This window comes from Stegostoma tigrinum, chromosome 29 (assembly GCF_030684315.1).
Source record: "Stegostoma tigrinum isolate sSteTig4 chromosome 29, sSteTig4.hap1, whole genome shotgun sequence".
NCBI lineage: Eukaryota > Metazoa > Chordata > Chondrichthyes > Orectolobiformes > Stegostomatidae > Stegostoma > Stegostoma tigrinum.
Genome location: NC_081382.1, coordinates 37,528,633 through 37,541,634, shown reverse-complemented (window position 1 = coordinate 37,541,634; position 13,002 = coordinate 37,528,633). Strand labels below are relative to the sequence as shown.

General features: G+C 44.6%; 1 protein-coding gene across 5 annotated transcripts in view; it reads right to left on the bottom strand.

Annotated features, from left to right (window-relative positions):
* Positions 1-13,002, bottom strand: part of kcnt1b (potassium sodium-activated channel subfamily T member 1b) — a 406,769-nt gene that overhangs the window by 237,813 nt on the left and 155,954 nt on the right. The window contains exon 1 of one of the 5 annotated variants that reach the window (XM_048559139.2): positions 5,004-5,223. The exons of the other annotated variants lie outside the window; for them this stretch is intronic. Within the exon in view, the coding sequence (XP_048415096.1) occupies positions 5,004-5,149 (146 nt within the window). The 5' untranslated portion in view covers positions 5,150-5,223. Of the gene's footprint in view, positions 1-5,003; positions 5,224-13,002 lie in introns of those variants that run through there. 5 annotated transcript variants of the gene reach the window in all.

Below are 13,002 nucleotides of genomic sequence, written 5' to 3'. Positions count from 1 at the left end.
GACTTGATGGGCCGAATGGCCTTACTTCCACTCCTATGTCTTATGGTCTTATGTAATGGCGAGAGTTCCAGGATTTTGACCCAGTGACAGTGAGGGAATGGCAATATATTTCAAAGAAAGAGGGTGTGTGACTTGGAGTGAATTTGCAAATGAAAATCCCATGTTCTGCCGTCCTTGTCCTTCTAAGTGATAGAGGTTTGGAAGTTGTGATCAACGATAATGGGAAGTGCAGATGCTGGAGAATCCGAGATAACAAAGTGTGGGGCTGGATGAACACAGCAGGCCAAGCAGCATCTTAGGACCATAAAAGCTGATGTTTCGGGCCTAGACCCTTCATCAGAAAAGGGAGATGGGGAGACGATTCTGAAATAAATAGGAAGAGAGGGGGAGGCGGACTGAAGATGGATAGAGGAGAAGAAAGTTGGAGAGGAGGTATGGGTGGGGAGGTAGGGAGGGATAGGTCAGTCAGGGGAGGACGGACAGGTCAAGGGGGTGGGATGAGGTTAGTAGGAAGGAAATGGAGGTGCGCCCTGAGGTGGTTGGAGGGGATAGGTGAGAGGAAGGACAGGTTAGGGAGACGGGGATGAGCTGGGCTGGTTTTGGGATGCAGTGGGGGGAGGGGAGGCTTTGAAGCTGGTGAAATCCAAGGAGCCTTGATGAATCTCTACAAGGCATGTTTTAGAAGATACATGCCACTGCCACTTTGTATAGATGCTGAAGTGAGTGACTGTTGATGGTCATGGACAGGGTACTAATCAAGTTGGTTATTTTGTTCTGGATTGGTATTGAACTTTCTCAGGGTTGTTGGAGCTGCACTCATCCTGGCAATTGGAAAATTCCACCACACCATTCCATTCTTATAGATGGTGGATGGGGCTTGGGGAGTCGAGTGGTGATCTGCTCTAGCAGCCACTTTGCTTATATGGCTGTTCAATTTCTGATCAATAATAACCCCAGATTGTCAGTATTGGGGGATTCAGCGGTGGTAAGATCATTAACTGTCAGGAACAAAACATCAGATCCTCTCCTGTTGGAGACAGTCATTGCCTCGCACTCATCTGGCGCAATTGTTACTTGCCACTTATCAGCCCGACTCATAGTGGAACTCAAAGTGAGCACCAGTCAGTAGCTTATTGATGAGTCCATTCACTCTAAGGCAGTGTCCTTCGGCCCCTATCTCTCTCACGAGTAGAAACATCTTCTCCATGCCTATTTGATCCAGGCCTCTCAGTATTTTGTAAATTTCAGTGAGGTCCCTCCTCATTCTTCAAGACTCCATCGAGTACAGACCCAGAGTCTTCAACCGCTCCTCATATAATAGGCCCTTCATTTCCATGATCATTTTTGTAAATCTCCTCTGGACTCGCTCCAAGGTCACAACATTCTTTCTTAGATTCAGGGCTCAAAACTGCTCATCAAAACTGAGCCTGGCAATCTCACTAGTGCATCTCTGCCCTTGTATCCTAGCCCTCTGGAAATAATTAGTGTTGAAGTGTATCATCCAGATTACATTCTGTGTGACTATACCAAGCTTTTGCTTCACTAGTCTATGAGATAGGTCTCCCAATTTTCAGCAAAAGCCCTACCAAGTGACTATAAACAGAACTTTGCAGGGTCAAGAGAATTGGGTTTGCTGTTGTTATTTTTGGTGTATAGGCCAATGGCAAATGGCCATCAATTTCATACATTTCTTTTGACTTTATAGTGAATTGATACAACTTTGCTCGGGACACTTTAGAGGCACTTAAAGTCCACCACATAACTGTGGGTCTGGAGTCAAATGATGGAAGGTGTTCATTTTTAAATTTAAATCTGTGATAGACAAATTTTTATTAAGCAAGGGTATCAAGGGAAATGGGCCCAAGGTAGCTGTATGGAGTTAGATCACAAACAGCCATGATCTAACTGAATTGTGGAGCAGGTATGAGGGGCTGAATGGCCTACTCCAACGCTCAAAACATAGGCCAGGCTAAGTAAGGATGACAGATGTCCATTTCTAAAGTTTATAAGTGAACCAGATGGCTTCTTACAATAATTGACAATGGTTTCATAGTTGCCATTCAAATAGCTTTCATTTCCAGGTTTATCAATCTATTTCAAATTTACCAGCTGATACAGTGGGATTCGAACGCAGAGCCCTAAAGCATTCACCTGGGCCTCTGGATTAAGATCCAGCCATAGCACCATCTTTGCTTTTCGGCTGGGGCAATAAACGCTGGCCCAGCCAGCCCCACCCACCATCTCTAAATTGATACAAAAATATTATTATTCAGAGGTAAGATTCAGACCACACTCCGGACACTGATAGTAAAAGTCTTGGCATTTCCATCATGGAGTTCCAATCAGTGCACCTTTGTAGGATAAACACCACAGTCTCTGCATCTTCATAGAACATAGAAGATTACAGCACAGTACAGGCCCTTCGGCACTCGATGTTGTGCCGACCTGTCATACCGATCTCAAGCCCATCTAACCTACACTATTCCATGTACGTCCACATGCTTGTCCAATGACTTAAATGTACTCAAATTTGGCGAATCTACTACTGTTGCAGGCAAAGCATTCCATTCCCTTACTACTCTGAGTAAAGAAACACCTCTGACATCTGTCCTATATCTTTCACCCCTCAATTTAAAGCTATGCCCCCTCGTGCTCGCTGTCACCATCCTAGGAAAAAGGTTCTCCCTATCCACCCTATCTAACCCTCTGATTATTTTATATGTTTCAATTAAGTCACCTCTCACCCTTCTTCTCTCTAATGAAAGCAGCTTCAAGTCCCTCAGCCTTTCCTCATAAGACCTTCCCTCCATACCAGGCAACATCCTAGTAAATCTCCTCTGTACCCTTTCCAAAGCTTCCACATCTTTCTTATAACGCGGTGACCAGAACTGTACGCCATACTCCAAGTGCGGCCGCACCAGGGTTTTGTACAGCTGCAGCATAACTTCTTGGTTCCGGAACTCGATCCCTCTATTAATAAAAGCTAAAACACTGTATGCCTTCTTAACAGCCCTGTCAACCTGGGTGGAAACTTTCAAGGATCTGTGTACATGGACACCGAGATCTCTCTGCTCATCTACACTACTAAGAATCTTACCATTAGCCCTGTACTTTGCCTTCCGGTTACTCCTACCAAAGTGCATCACCTCACACTTGTCTGCATTAAACTCCATTTGCCACCTCTCAGCCCAGCTCTGCAACCTACAGCATCCTTCGTCACTATCCACAACTCCACTGACCTTAGTGTCGTCTGCAAATTTACTAAAATGACAAACAGCAGTGGACCCAACACCGACCCTTGCGGTACACCACTAGTAACTGGTCTCCAGGATGAACATTTCACATCAACTACCACCCTCTGTCTTTTTACAGCAAGCCAATTTCCGAGCCAAACTGCTATATCTCCCACAATTCCATTCCTCCGCATTTTGTACAATAGCCTACTGTGGGGAACCTTATCAAACGCCTTGCTGAAATCCATATACACCACATCAACTGGTTTACTCTCATCCACCTGTTTGGTCACCTTCTCAAAGAACTTCATGTGTAACCTCTACTTATAACCCATTATTTATTAACAAGAGGGAGATAACCGAATGCAAGTGTGTTAGGACAGAATCAGTGATATTGTCCCATGTGCTCCAGAGGTGTGTAATAGCATCTCTGAACTTATTGATGAGACAATACTGCAAACATCTCTGAACTGATTGACTAGAAAATATTGAAATAACCACAAACAGTTTTGCTGTGACCTTAACAAAGGCTTCTCACAAACACAATGCCAGCTGCCATTGATGATTTGCCACTTTTGAATCCACTGCTATCAGCTGTGCAAGGTGAGTTAGCTACTTTCCCACAATGTGTAAATCCCTGCATCCACAGGGATCTGTTGCTCTCAGCTTCCGAGAGACAGCTTAGTCACAGCATAGGAGCTCCAGAAGACACGCCTCTGTTCATGCAATTTCTGATCTCAGCTTTGTTCAAGTGTGGGGCACAGCTCTCAGTCCATCAGCTGATGAGATGAGGACCAGGTTTCAGGATTTCTGGAAGAGATACAGAGGGAATGTACAGAAGAACCTTGACCTCATTGCCCATGAGAGCAGTAGAACCAAAGACAACCAAAGATGCCAAAAGATATGCACTGGAATGGTCCTATGACTCTAAGCTGACCAAAGAGACATTGCAGGCATCATCCAGTGTAAGGCAACTTGTGAGCTGCTGCCATTGGTAGCCACTGCTTCCTTTGTTTTGCAGTCACCATGCAATTAAAAGGGGATAAAAGGTTAAAGGATGAAAATTAAATTTAAAAACATTTATATTTCCAGATGAGAAGAGGATAGAGCTAACAGCTTGTGTAGTTTGAGAACGTTGCTATGTGCCTGCTAATGGGATGCGAGCACAGCATTAAGTGAAGATGGTGTAAAACTGGGATGGTTATGGGGAAGAATTATTCTCCCGCAACACGCCCCACTTTCAATTTTTGCAATAACCTGCTCAACTAACAAAAACAATATGGAGAAGTGGATGTCAAAAAACACACAAGACATTTGCTCTTGCTGTGCCAAACTATTGCAGCAATAAGTGGATGACAAGCTGCAGCGACCACATGTGCAATGTGAATTAATCAGCAAAACCAGTCTTATCCTATTTTAAAATTCTACCAATGGCTCGTACCTGACTTCAAAAATAAGCCACTCTCCCATGTAACACGCTACAAAATACATAAGCCAGCATTATCACTGTCGACAACAGAGAGCTTGTTCAAATATCAATCATTGCTTACCATCAAATGAGTTAAATATATTTTATCCAGTGAACAGGCATATCATCCGATGGATCTTAGGCTGGTTTGCTCTGCCTCCTACCTGAATATACAAATACACCAGCTTGCCTTCTGAAGGAGCATTACCATTGTCACCATCAAAACAGATTATAACTAGTTTCTATACTGGCTGCTGTATTGTACTATAATAGTTCCTTGACAACAAAAAAAATTGCGGTACCTTGCTCCATGGTCACTCCCTAAAGATCCCATCCTCCAAGCTGCTTTAGGATAACTGTTTACATTTGCATCCTTGGTGTTCTGTTTGGTTGCATTCAACACAGCCTCCGGCTCTGAAGAGGATGGTTTCAGCTTTGTTCCTGCCATAATTCTGGCTGCATCAGACTTCTCTCAATTAATTCACTCACTGAAACCCACAGCAGTTATTTCACTGCAGGCAGCTACCACCTGGTCTTAAATTCATACATCTCTCCCTGCACTTGGAAGTGGTCTGGTCCTAACCACCAGATCTTCATTCTGTCTTCATGGTGCAAAAGTTAAAAATAAAGACACATGCAAAATCTTACAGCTGCATTAATTTTTGCCAGAAGCGTTCGGCAACAGGGGTGGATGAGATTCGTTGTCACAAGCAGTCTGAAATGCTGCATCAAATGATGTACAGCTGCTTTCAGAGCTCAGCTAGTTTCTCTTTTCAACCATGTGGCAGTTTTGAGTCTAGGTGTAAAATATTATTTTATTGTGAAAGCTAAAGGGAAAATTACAGTAGGAAATGTACGTGGTTAGGGGCTTCCTGTTCGTCATTTCCAGCTCATGGTTGCACATGTTCAAGATGCTGACCATTACAACCGTTATAATTCTTAGGACTTCCATTGTCAGTGTTCAACTTCAGTGTAAGACTGAAGGCAAAACTGGTATTTTTAGGAAACAGTTCACAGCTTCAGGATGTCACAAAGCACTTCACAAATGAATAAATACCTCCAACATTGTAAAACAGGACATATAACGGGTAATGTGGTTAGCAAGGTTGGTTAGGTGGCAGGCTGGCAGTATATGATACCAACAGCATAGGTTCAAATCTTGCATCTGCTGAGGTTACTGCACAGGTCCTGTCTTTTCAACCTCACTCCTGGCCTGAGGTGTAGTGCCCTCAGCTTAAACTCACCACCAAGTTGTGCTCACTCTCTAATTTAGAAGCAGAACCATGGTGACTTCACCCCTTACTTAAATATTGGCCAGGAGAAAACTCATCATGCCCTTCTCAAAGCTAAGCTCCACAGTTTATTTTGCTGTACTGTCCTTCCAGAAAGATGTTAATGGGTTGGAAACAGTTCAGAGAGAGTTTATGAGACTAATATCTGGAATGAGAATCTTACAACGAAAGGCCAGTCAGGCGAAGCCTGTATCCTTTGGAGTGTAGACAGCCCGAGATGACTTAATTGAAAATGTAACATCCTGAGGAGATTTGAACTGGTGGATGTGGGGAGGGTGTTTTCTCTTGTGGGAAAATCTAGAACTCGGGTCATAGTTTAAAAATAAAGAGTCAACCTTTTCTTTTAACTTGTGGGGCGTGGATATGGCTGGCTTGCACATCCCTCGTTGCCCTTGAGAAGGTGATGGTGAGCTGGTTCCTTGAACCACCTGCTGTGGGTTGACCCACAATGCTATTAAGGAGAGAATTCCAGGGTTTCAACCAAGTGACGCTGAAGAAAAGATGATATATTTCCAAGTCAGGACGGTGAGTGGCTCGGAGGGGAACTTGCAGGGGGTGGTGTTCCCATGTATCTGCTGCCCTTGATCTTCTGGATGGAAGGCAGCGATGAGGAATTGTATAATTCTCCAGAAGGTTGAGGGCTTTCGGAATTCCCTTCTTCAATGCAGAATCTTTAAATATTTCTAAGGCAGAGGTAAATTAAATTCTTGATGACCGAAGGGATGAAAGATTATTGGGGATATTCAGGAATCAAGGTCAAAATCAGATTAGCCCTGATCTTATTGATTGGTAGAGTGATTGGCAGAATGGGAATCAGCCCAACCCATTCAGTAGGGCTGAGTGACCTACTGTTGTTCCTCATTTGCATGATGTTCTGGGAGGGCACAGGGGGTCTCAGTTTGATATGTGATTTTAAAAGTGGCATATCTCCAGAGCAGCACTCCCCCAGTACAGCACGGGAGGGTGAGCTTAGATTTTGTATTTGATTCAATAAAGCCAGACTTGAACTCCACAACCTTCTGGCTCTGAAGTTAGTTCTGCATGTTGGCTAAGAACTCTACTGAAAGGATCCCTCTCCAGGCACAGTACCCAGGCTGGGAAAGGATACAATCCAAACAATTAGAATAAAGGCCAGCACTAAATTATATGAGATTTAGAAAAAATATGCATTGTGTATCCTTTATCGAAACCCTACACACAACAATAGAAATTGTAGTTCATCTTTTATAAAACTTTATACTTAGGACGAAATCAGTAGCTCAAAAGCCATGATCTAACTCAATCTTCTGCTCAGATAATAAAATGTGAGGCTGGATGAACACAGCAGGCCAAGCAGCATCTCAGGAGCACAAAAGCTGACGTTTCGGGCCTAGACCCTTCATCAGAGAGGGGGATGGGGTGAGGGGTCTGGAATAAATAGGGAGAGAGGGGGAGGCGGACCGAAGATGGAGAGAAAAGAAGATAGGTGGAGAGAGTATGGGTGGGGAGGTAGGGAGGGGATAGGTCAGTCCAGGGAAGACAGACAGGTCAAGGTGGTGGGATGAGGTTAGTAGGTAGATGGGGGTGCGGCTTGGGGTGGGAGGAAGGGATGGGTGAGAGGAAGAACAGGTTAGGGAGGCAGAGACAGGTAGGACTGGTTTTGGGATGCAGTGGGTGGAGGGGAAGAGTTGGGCTGGTTGTGTGGTGCAGTGGGGGGAGGGGACGAACTGGGCTGGTTTAGGGATGCGGTGGGGCAAGGGGAGATTTTGAAACTGGTGAAGTCCACATTGGTACCATTAGGCTGCAGGGTTCCCAGGCGGAATATGAGTTGCTGTTCCTGCAACCTTCGGGTGGCATCATTGTGGCACTGCAGGAGGCCCATGATGGACATGTCATCCAAAGAATTCCGCCTGGGAACCCTGCAGCCTAATGGTATCAATGTGGACTTCACCAGTTTCAAAATCTCCCCTTCCCCCACCGCATCCCTAAACCAGTCCAGCTCGTCCCCTCCCCCCACTGCACCATACAACCAGTCCAGCTCTTCCCCTCCACCCACTGCATCCCAAAACCAGTCCAACCTGTCTCTGCCTCCCTAACCTGTTCTTCCTCTCACCCATCCCTTCCTCCCACCCCAAGTCGCACCCCCATCTACCTACTAACCTCATCCCACCTCCTTGACCTGTCCGTCTTCCCTGGACTGACCTATCCCCTCCCTACCTCCCCACCCATACTCTCTCCACCTATCTTCTTCTCTCTCCATCTTCGGTCCGCCTCCCCCTCTCTCCCTATTTATTCCAGAACCCTCACCCCATCCCCCTCTCTGATGAAGGGTCTAGGCCCAAAACGTCAGCTTTTGTGCTCCTGAGATGCTGCTTGGCCTGCTGTGTTCATCCAACCTCACATTTTATTATCTTGGATTCTCCAGCATCTGCAGTTCCCATTATCTCTCAATCTTCAGCTCACTAGTTTGACTTGAAACAGATGATTCAATGGCAAAACATGTTTAATAACAATATGAATTTATTTGGCACCTTCCACACAGTAAAATGTGACACCATGCTTCACAGGAGATAGCTGTTGGGTATCTGATCAATAGCTTCATCAAAGAGGTCATTTTCAAGCAGTCACTTAAAAAAGAGGACAGAGAGAGCAACGTAAAGGAAGAGGTCCGGCAGGAATTTCGGAGGTTAGGGAGCAGGCAGCTGAGGGCATGGCCACCAGCAGTGGAGCAATTAAAATCGAGGATGCGTGAGAGGCAGAATTGTAGGGGTACAGAGATCCAAGAGTTGTGAGACTAGAAGAGATGAAATAGTTAGGGAGGGGTGAGGCTATAAAGGGATATTAAAACAAGGATGTGAATCTTTTGTAAACCTTTTGGGGAGGCACTGACCCAGTGGTATTATAGCTGGACTGTTAATCCTGAGAGATAGATAACATTCTGGGGACTCAGGTTCAAATCCTGCCAAGGCAGATGGTGGAACTTGAATTCCATACAATATCTGGAATTAAGAATCCCATGATGACCGTGAATCCATTGCTGATTGTTGGGAAAAACCCATCTGGTTCACTACTGTCCTTCAGGAAAGGAAGGTGCCATACTTACCTGGTCTGGCCTACATGTGACTCCAGACGCACAATAATGTGATTGATTCTTAACTGCCCTCTGGGCAATAAGGGATGGGGCATTAAATTCTGCCTGGCAAGTGACATCCTCATCCTGTTAGTGAATGAATAAAAATAAATCTAAAATCATGCTTTTGTTGAAAAATCAGGTCAGAGGTGAACTGGGCTGGATGTGAGTTAGGCCATGGGGCAGTAGAGTTTTGTTGAACACAAGTTTGCAGAGTAGAAATTGGGACACCAATAGAATCTGGTAGTACTCAATTAATGCAAACAGGAGAGTAATGCAAACAGGAGAGTAATGCAGTGCTCTGCACATCAGCAGAACAAACAAACAAATGAATGGTCGCCACATTACCAAAAGGATGTGGATGCTTTGGAGAGGGTGCAGAGGAGGTTCACCAGGATGTTGCCTGGTATGGAGGGTGCTAGCTATGAAGAGAGGTTGAATAGATTAGGATTATTTTCATTAGAAAGACGGAGATTGAGGGGGGACCTGATTGAGGTCTACAAAATCATGAGGGGTATAGACAGCGTGGATAGCAAGAAGCTTTTTCCCGGAGTGGGGGACTCAATTACTAGGGGTCATGAGTTCAAAGTGAGAGGAGGAAAGTTTAAGGGAGATATGCGTGGAAAGTTCTTTACACAGAGGGTGGTGGGTGCCTGGAACGCGTTGCCAGCGGAGGTGGTAGATGCAGACACGTTAGCGTCTTTTAAGATATATTTGGACAGGTACATGGATGGACAGGGAGCAAATGGACACAGACCCTTAGAAAATAGATGACAGGTTAGACAGTGGATCTTGGAGGGCTGAAGGGCCTGTTCCTGTGCTGTAACTTTCTTTGTTCTTTGTTCTTTCAATGAATGAGTTAGTGTTACAATGAGTACAATGAAAAGTTTACAAATTGCCACTTATAGTACCGCCTTAGGTACAAAAGTACCTTGGTACAGCTTCTTCAGTTACAGGATTAGTTAGAGTGCTACAATGTCACTAATATGCAGCGCTCTCTTAAGTACAGGCACAATCCTTAGTTACAGAATAGAGAAATGAAGAAAAAAAATTGTTACCTTGCAGCTATGCACAGTTTAACAGTCGATCACAAAAGCAAGAAGCAAAGTTAAAAAGGCAAACATCAGAGTCTCTCTCTCCTAGGGCTCTCTGTAGCAGATCAGTGCAGAGGACCTCCACACGGTCTGACTGCTAGCTGTCATCAACCCGCTCCCACGAGCCAGCTCACTACCCCAGATCTGCCCTCGGCTGGTAACTCCACTCCAGGCCGCTGGTGTCCCCACATCAGAGGCAGGTGTCAGGTGTCTGAGGGCAAAAGCCAGGAGGAAAAGATAGAGGAAGAAGAAAAGAGATAGAACAGGTTGGAACGGGTGAGCTCTGGCTGGAGCGTCCTATTCCAATAACGTCTTACCAGGGGAAGGTGATGGGGAAATGAAACAAGCCCACAAGACAAAAAAAGCAATGAGCTATTCCTGCTCACTTTCAAATAGCTTCCTGGCAAATTTTGACACAGAAGTGCAATAAATGAAACACATTTGATAGCTGTTTCTAAAGAACCAGCATCAGCATAATGGGCCAGGGTCTAGGCCCGAAATGTCAGCCTTCCTGCTCCTCTGATGCTGCTTGGCCTGCTGTGTTCATCCAGCTCCACACTTTGTTATCTTGCCTTGTGTTGTGCTGTGTCATTCTGTGATTCTATCTGGCACACACATTTATAGAATGGAAGAGCTGATTGTGAGGTGATGAAAAAGCCTTTCTGTGCATTAGTTCAGTATAAAATACTCCCAGTACAGTACATATCACTCAAACTTAGCAATGTAGAATGTAATAAGGTTTTTCCACAATCCATTGGTGCTCTTCCGAGTAAATCGGGCATGAGGAAACAAGCTTAAGATACTGGTCTAACTTCTGCATTTACTGTACCATTTTTGGTTGGCTCAATGATATTCATTCGAACAGAAACAATACATTTGGAGGAAGGGTCACCAGTCCCAAAACTCTGTTTCTTCCTTCACAGATGCTGCCAGATCTGCTGAGCTTTTCCACAACTTTGCTTTTGTTCCTGATTCACAGCATCCACAGATGTTTCATTTTAAGGAACAATATATTGTCTATCTAGGCCAGACCAACTAAGGAAGCCTACACAACAACTGCTCATTCTGACTGGTTTTCATAAGACTGATATCAGAATATGCAAACTTGCATTCAGAAAGCATCTTTCACGTCATAATGGGCCATCACAAACAAAGTTACGCTAACAAATGCAAATGTTGTTTGTTTACAGCAACTTAAGGTAGCAAATGGATATGCTTAAATATACTGGCACATATTATTCCCTCTCATTCAATTCTCTGCTACCCTGTGTTGTCTTTCCAAACCAAGCGAAAGGCCTCAGCTAGAATTTGTTCCCGTTATGCACTTCTTTCCAAACTCCACAAATCTCAGTTGATATCCATTCTCCTGTTATCCCTGTTCCCTTTCCAGCTGACTGGATATATACAGTTATCCCTCTTCCTGCTTTTATTTTCAGTCTTTCCTTAACCCGATGACAAAAACAGCCAGCTTTTCCACTGTTTGGCAATTTGCAGATTGCCACACTGATACTTTGCCTTATAATTCAAACATCTAAGAAAATCCAGCTTGGGCTGGCAAATGCTAGAAACCATCTTGCCACAGAAATGTCAAACAATGACCATTGCCAACAAGAGAGACTCTAAACATTTCCCATTTACATACAAAGGCATTATCATCACTGAATTCCACTATTACCAACTTTCTTGGGGTTACCATTGACCAGAAACTGACCTGGGCTCGTTATATAAACATAGTGGCTACATGAGCAGGTCACAAGCTGGGAATCCTGTGGCCGGGAACTCCCCTTCTGACTCCCCGTAGCCCCGTAATCTACAGCCAGGAGCGAGATGCGATGCTCCCCGCTTGTCTGGGTGGGTGCAGCTCCAACAATACTCAAGAAGCTTGACACCGTCCCTGGTAAAGCAGTCCACCAACACCTACAATATTCACTCCATCTACCACCAACACACAGTGGTTAGCAGTCCGTACTATATACAAGATGCTTTGAACCAACTAACCAAGTCAATTTTGAGAGCACTTTCTCCAGGCACTGCACGGTTCCAGATGACACCTCATCTCCACCTTCTCAAAGGCAATTTAGGAAGAGCAATAGACGCTTACCCGGCCAGCAATGCCCGTATGCCATGCAAGAAGATTTTTTAAGAAGTAAAGTCGGGGCTGGAGGAGAAAACTATTGGGAGTTGGATCAGTGGAAGAAGTGACAAATGATTTCAGTAAAGCAAAATTATTGCAGATGCTGGAAATCAGAAATGAAATTGTTAAAATCCTGGAGATATTGAACAAATCAACTGTGTCAGTAAAGACATTTTGATTTGAAGGAAACAATATGTAGGAAGTTTTCTTGGGGAAGTGATGGCCGGTGGTATCAACTTGAGGCTATTAATTCAGAGATAGTAGGAACTGCAGATGCTGGAGAATCTGAGATAATGAGGTGTAGATCTGGATGAACACAGCAGGCCAAGCAGCATCAGAGGAGCAGGAAGGCTGACATTTCGGGCCTAGGCCCTTCTTCAGAAAATTGAATCTGAGGAAGAATCTAGGCCTGAAACGTCAGCCTTCCTGCTTCTCAATTAATTCAGAGACCCAGGTTATGTTCTGCTGACCTGGGTTCAGATCCTGCCTTGGCAGATGGTGGAATTTGAATTCAATAAAAAATATCTGGAATTAGGAGTCTAATGATGGCAGTTGCCAGGAAACCCATCTTGTTCACTGATGTCCTTCAGGGAAGGAAACTGCCATCTGTACCTCTGATGAAGGGTCTAAGCCCGAAACGTCAGCTTTTGTGCTCCTGAGATGCTGCTTGGC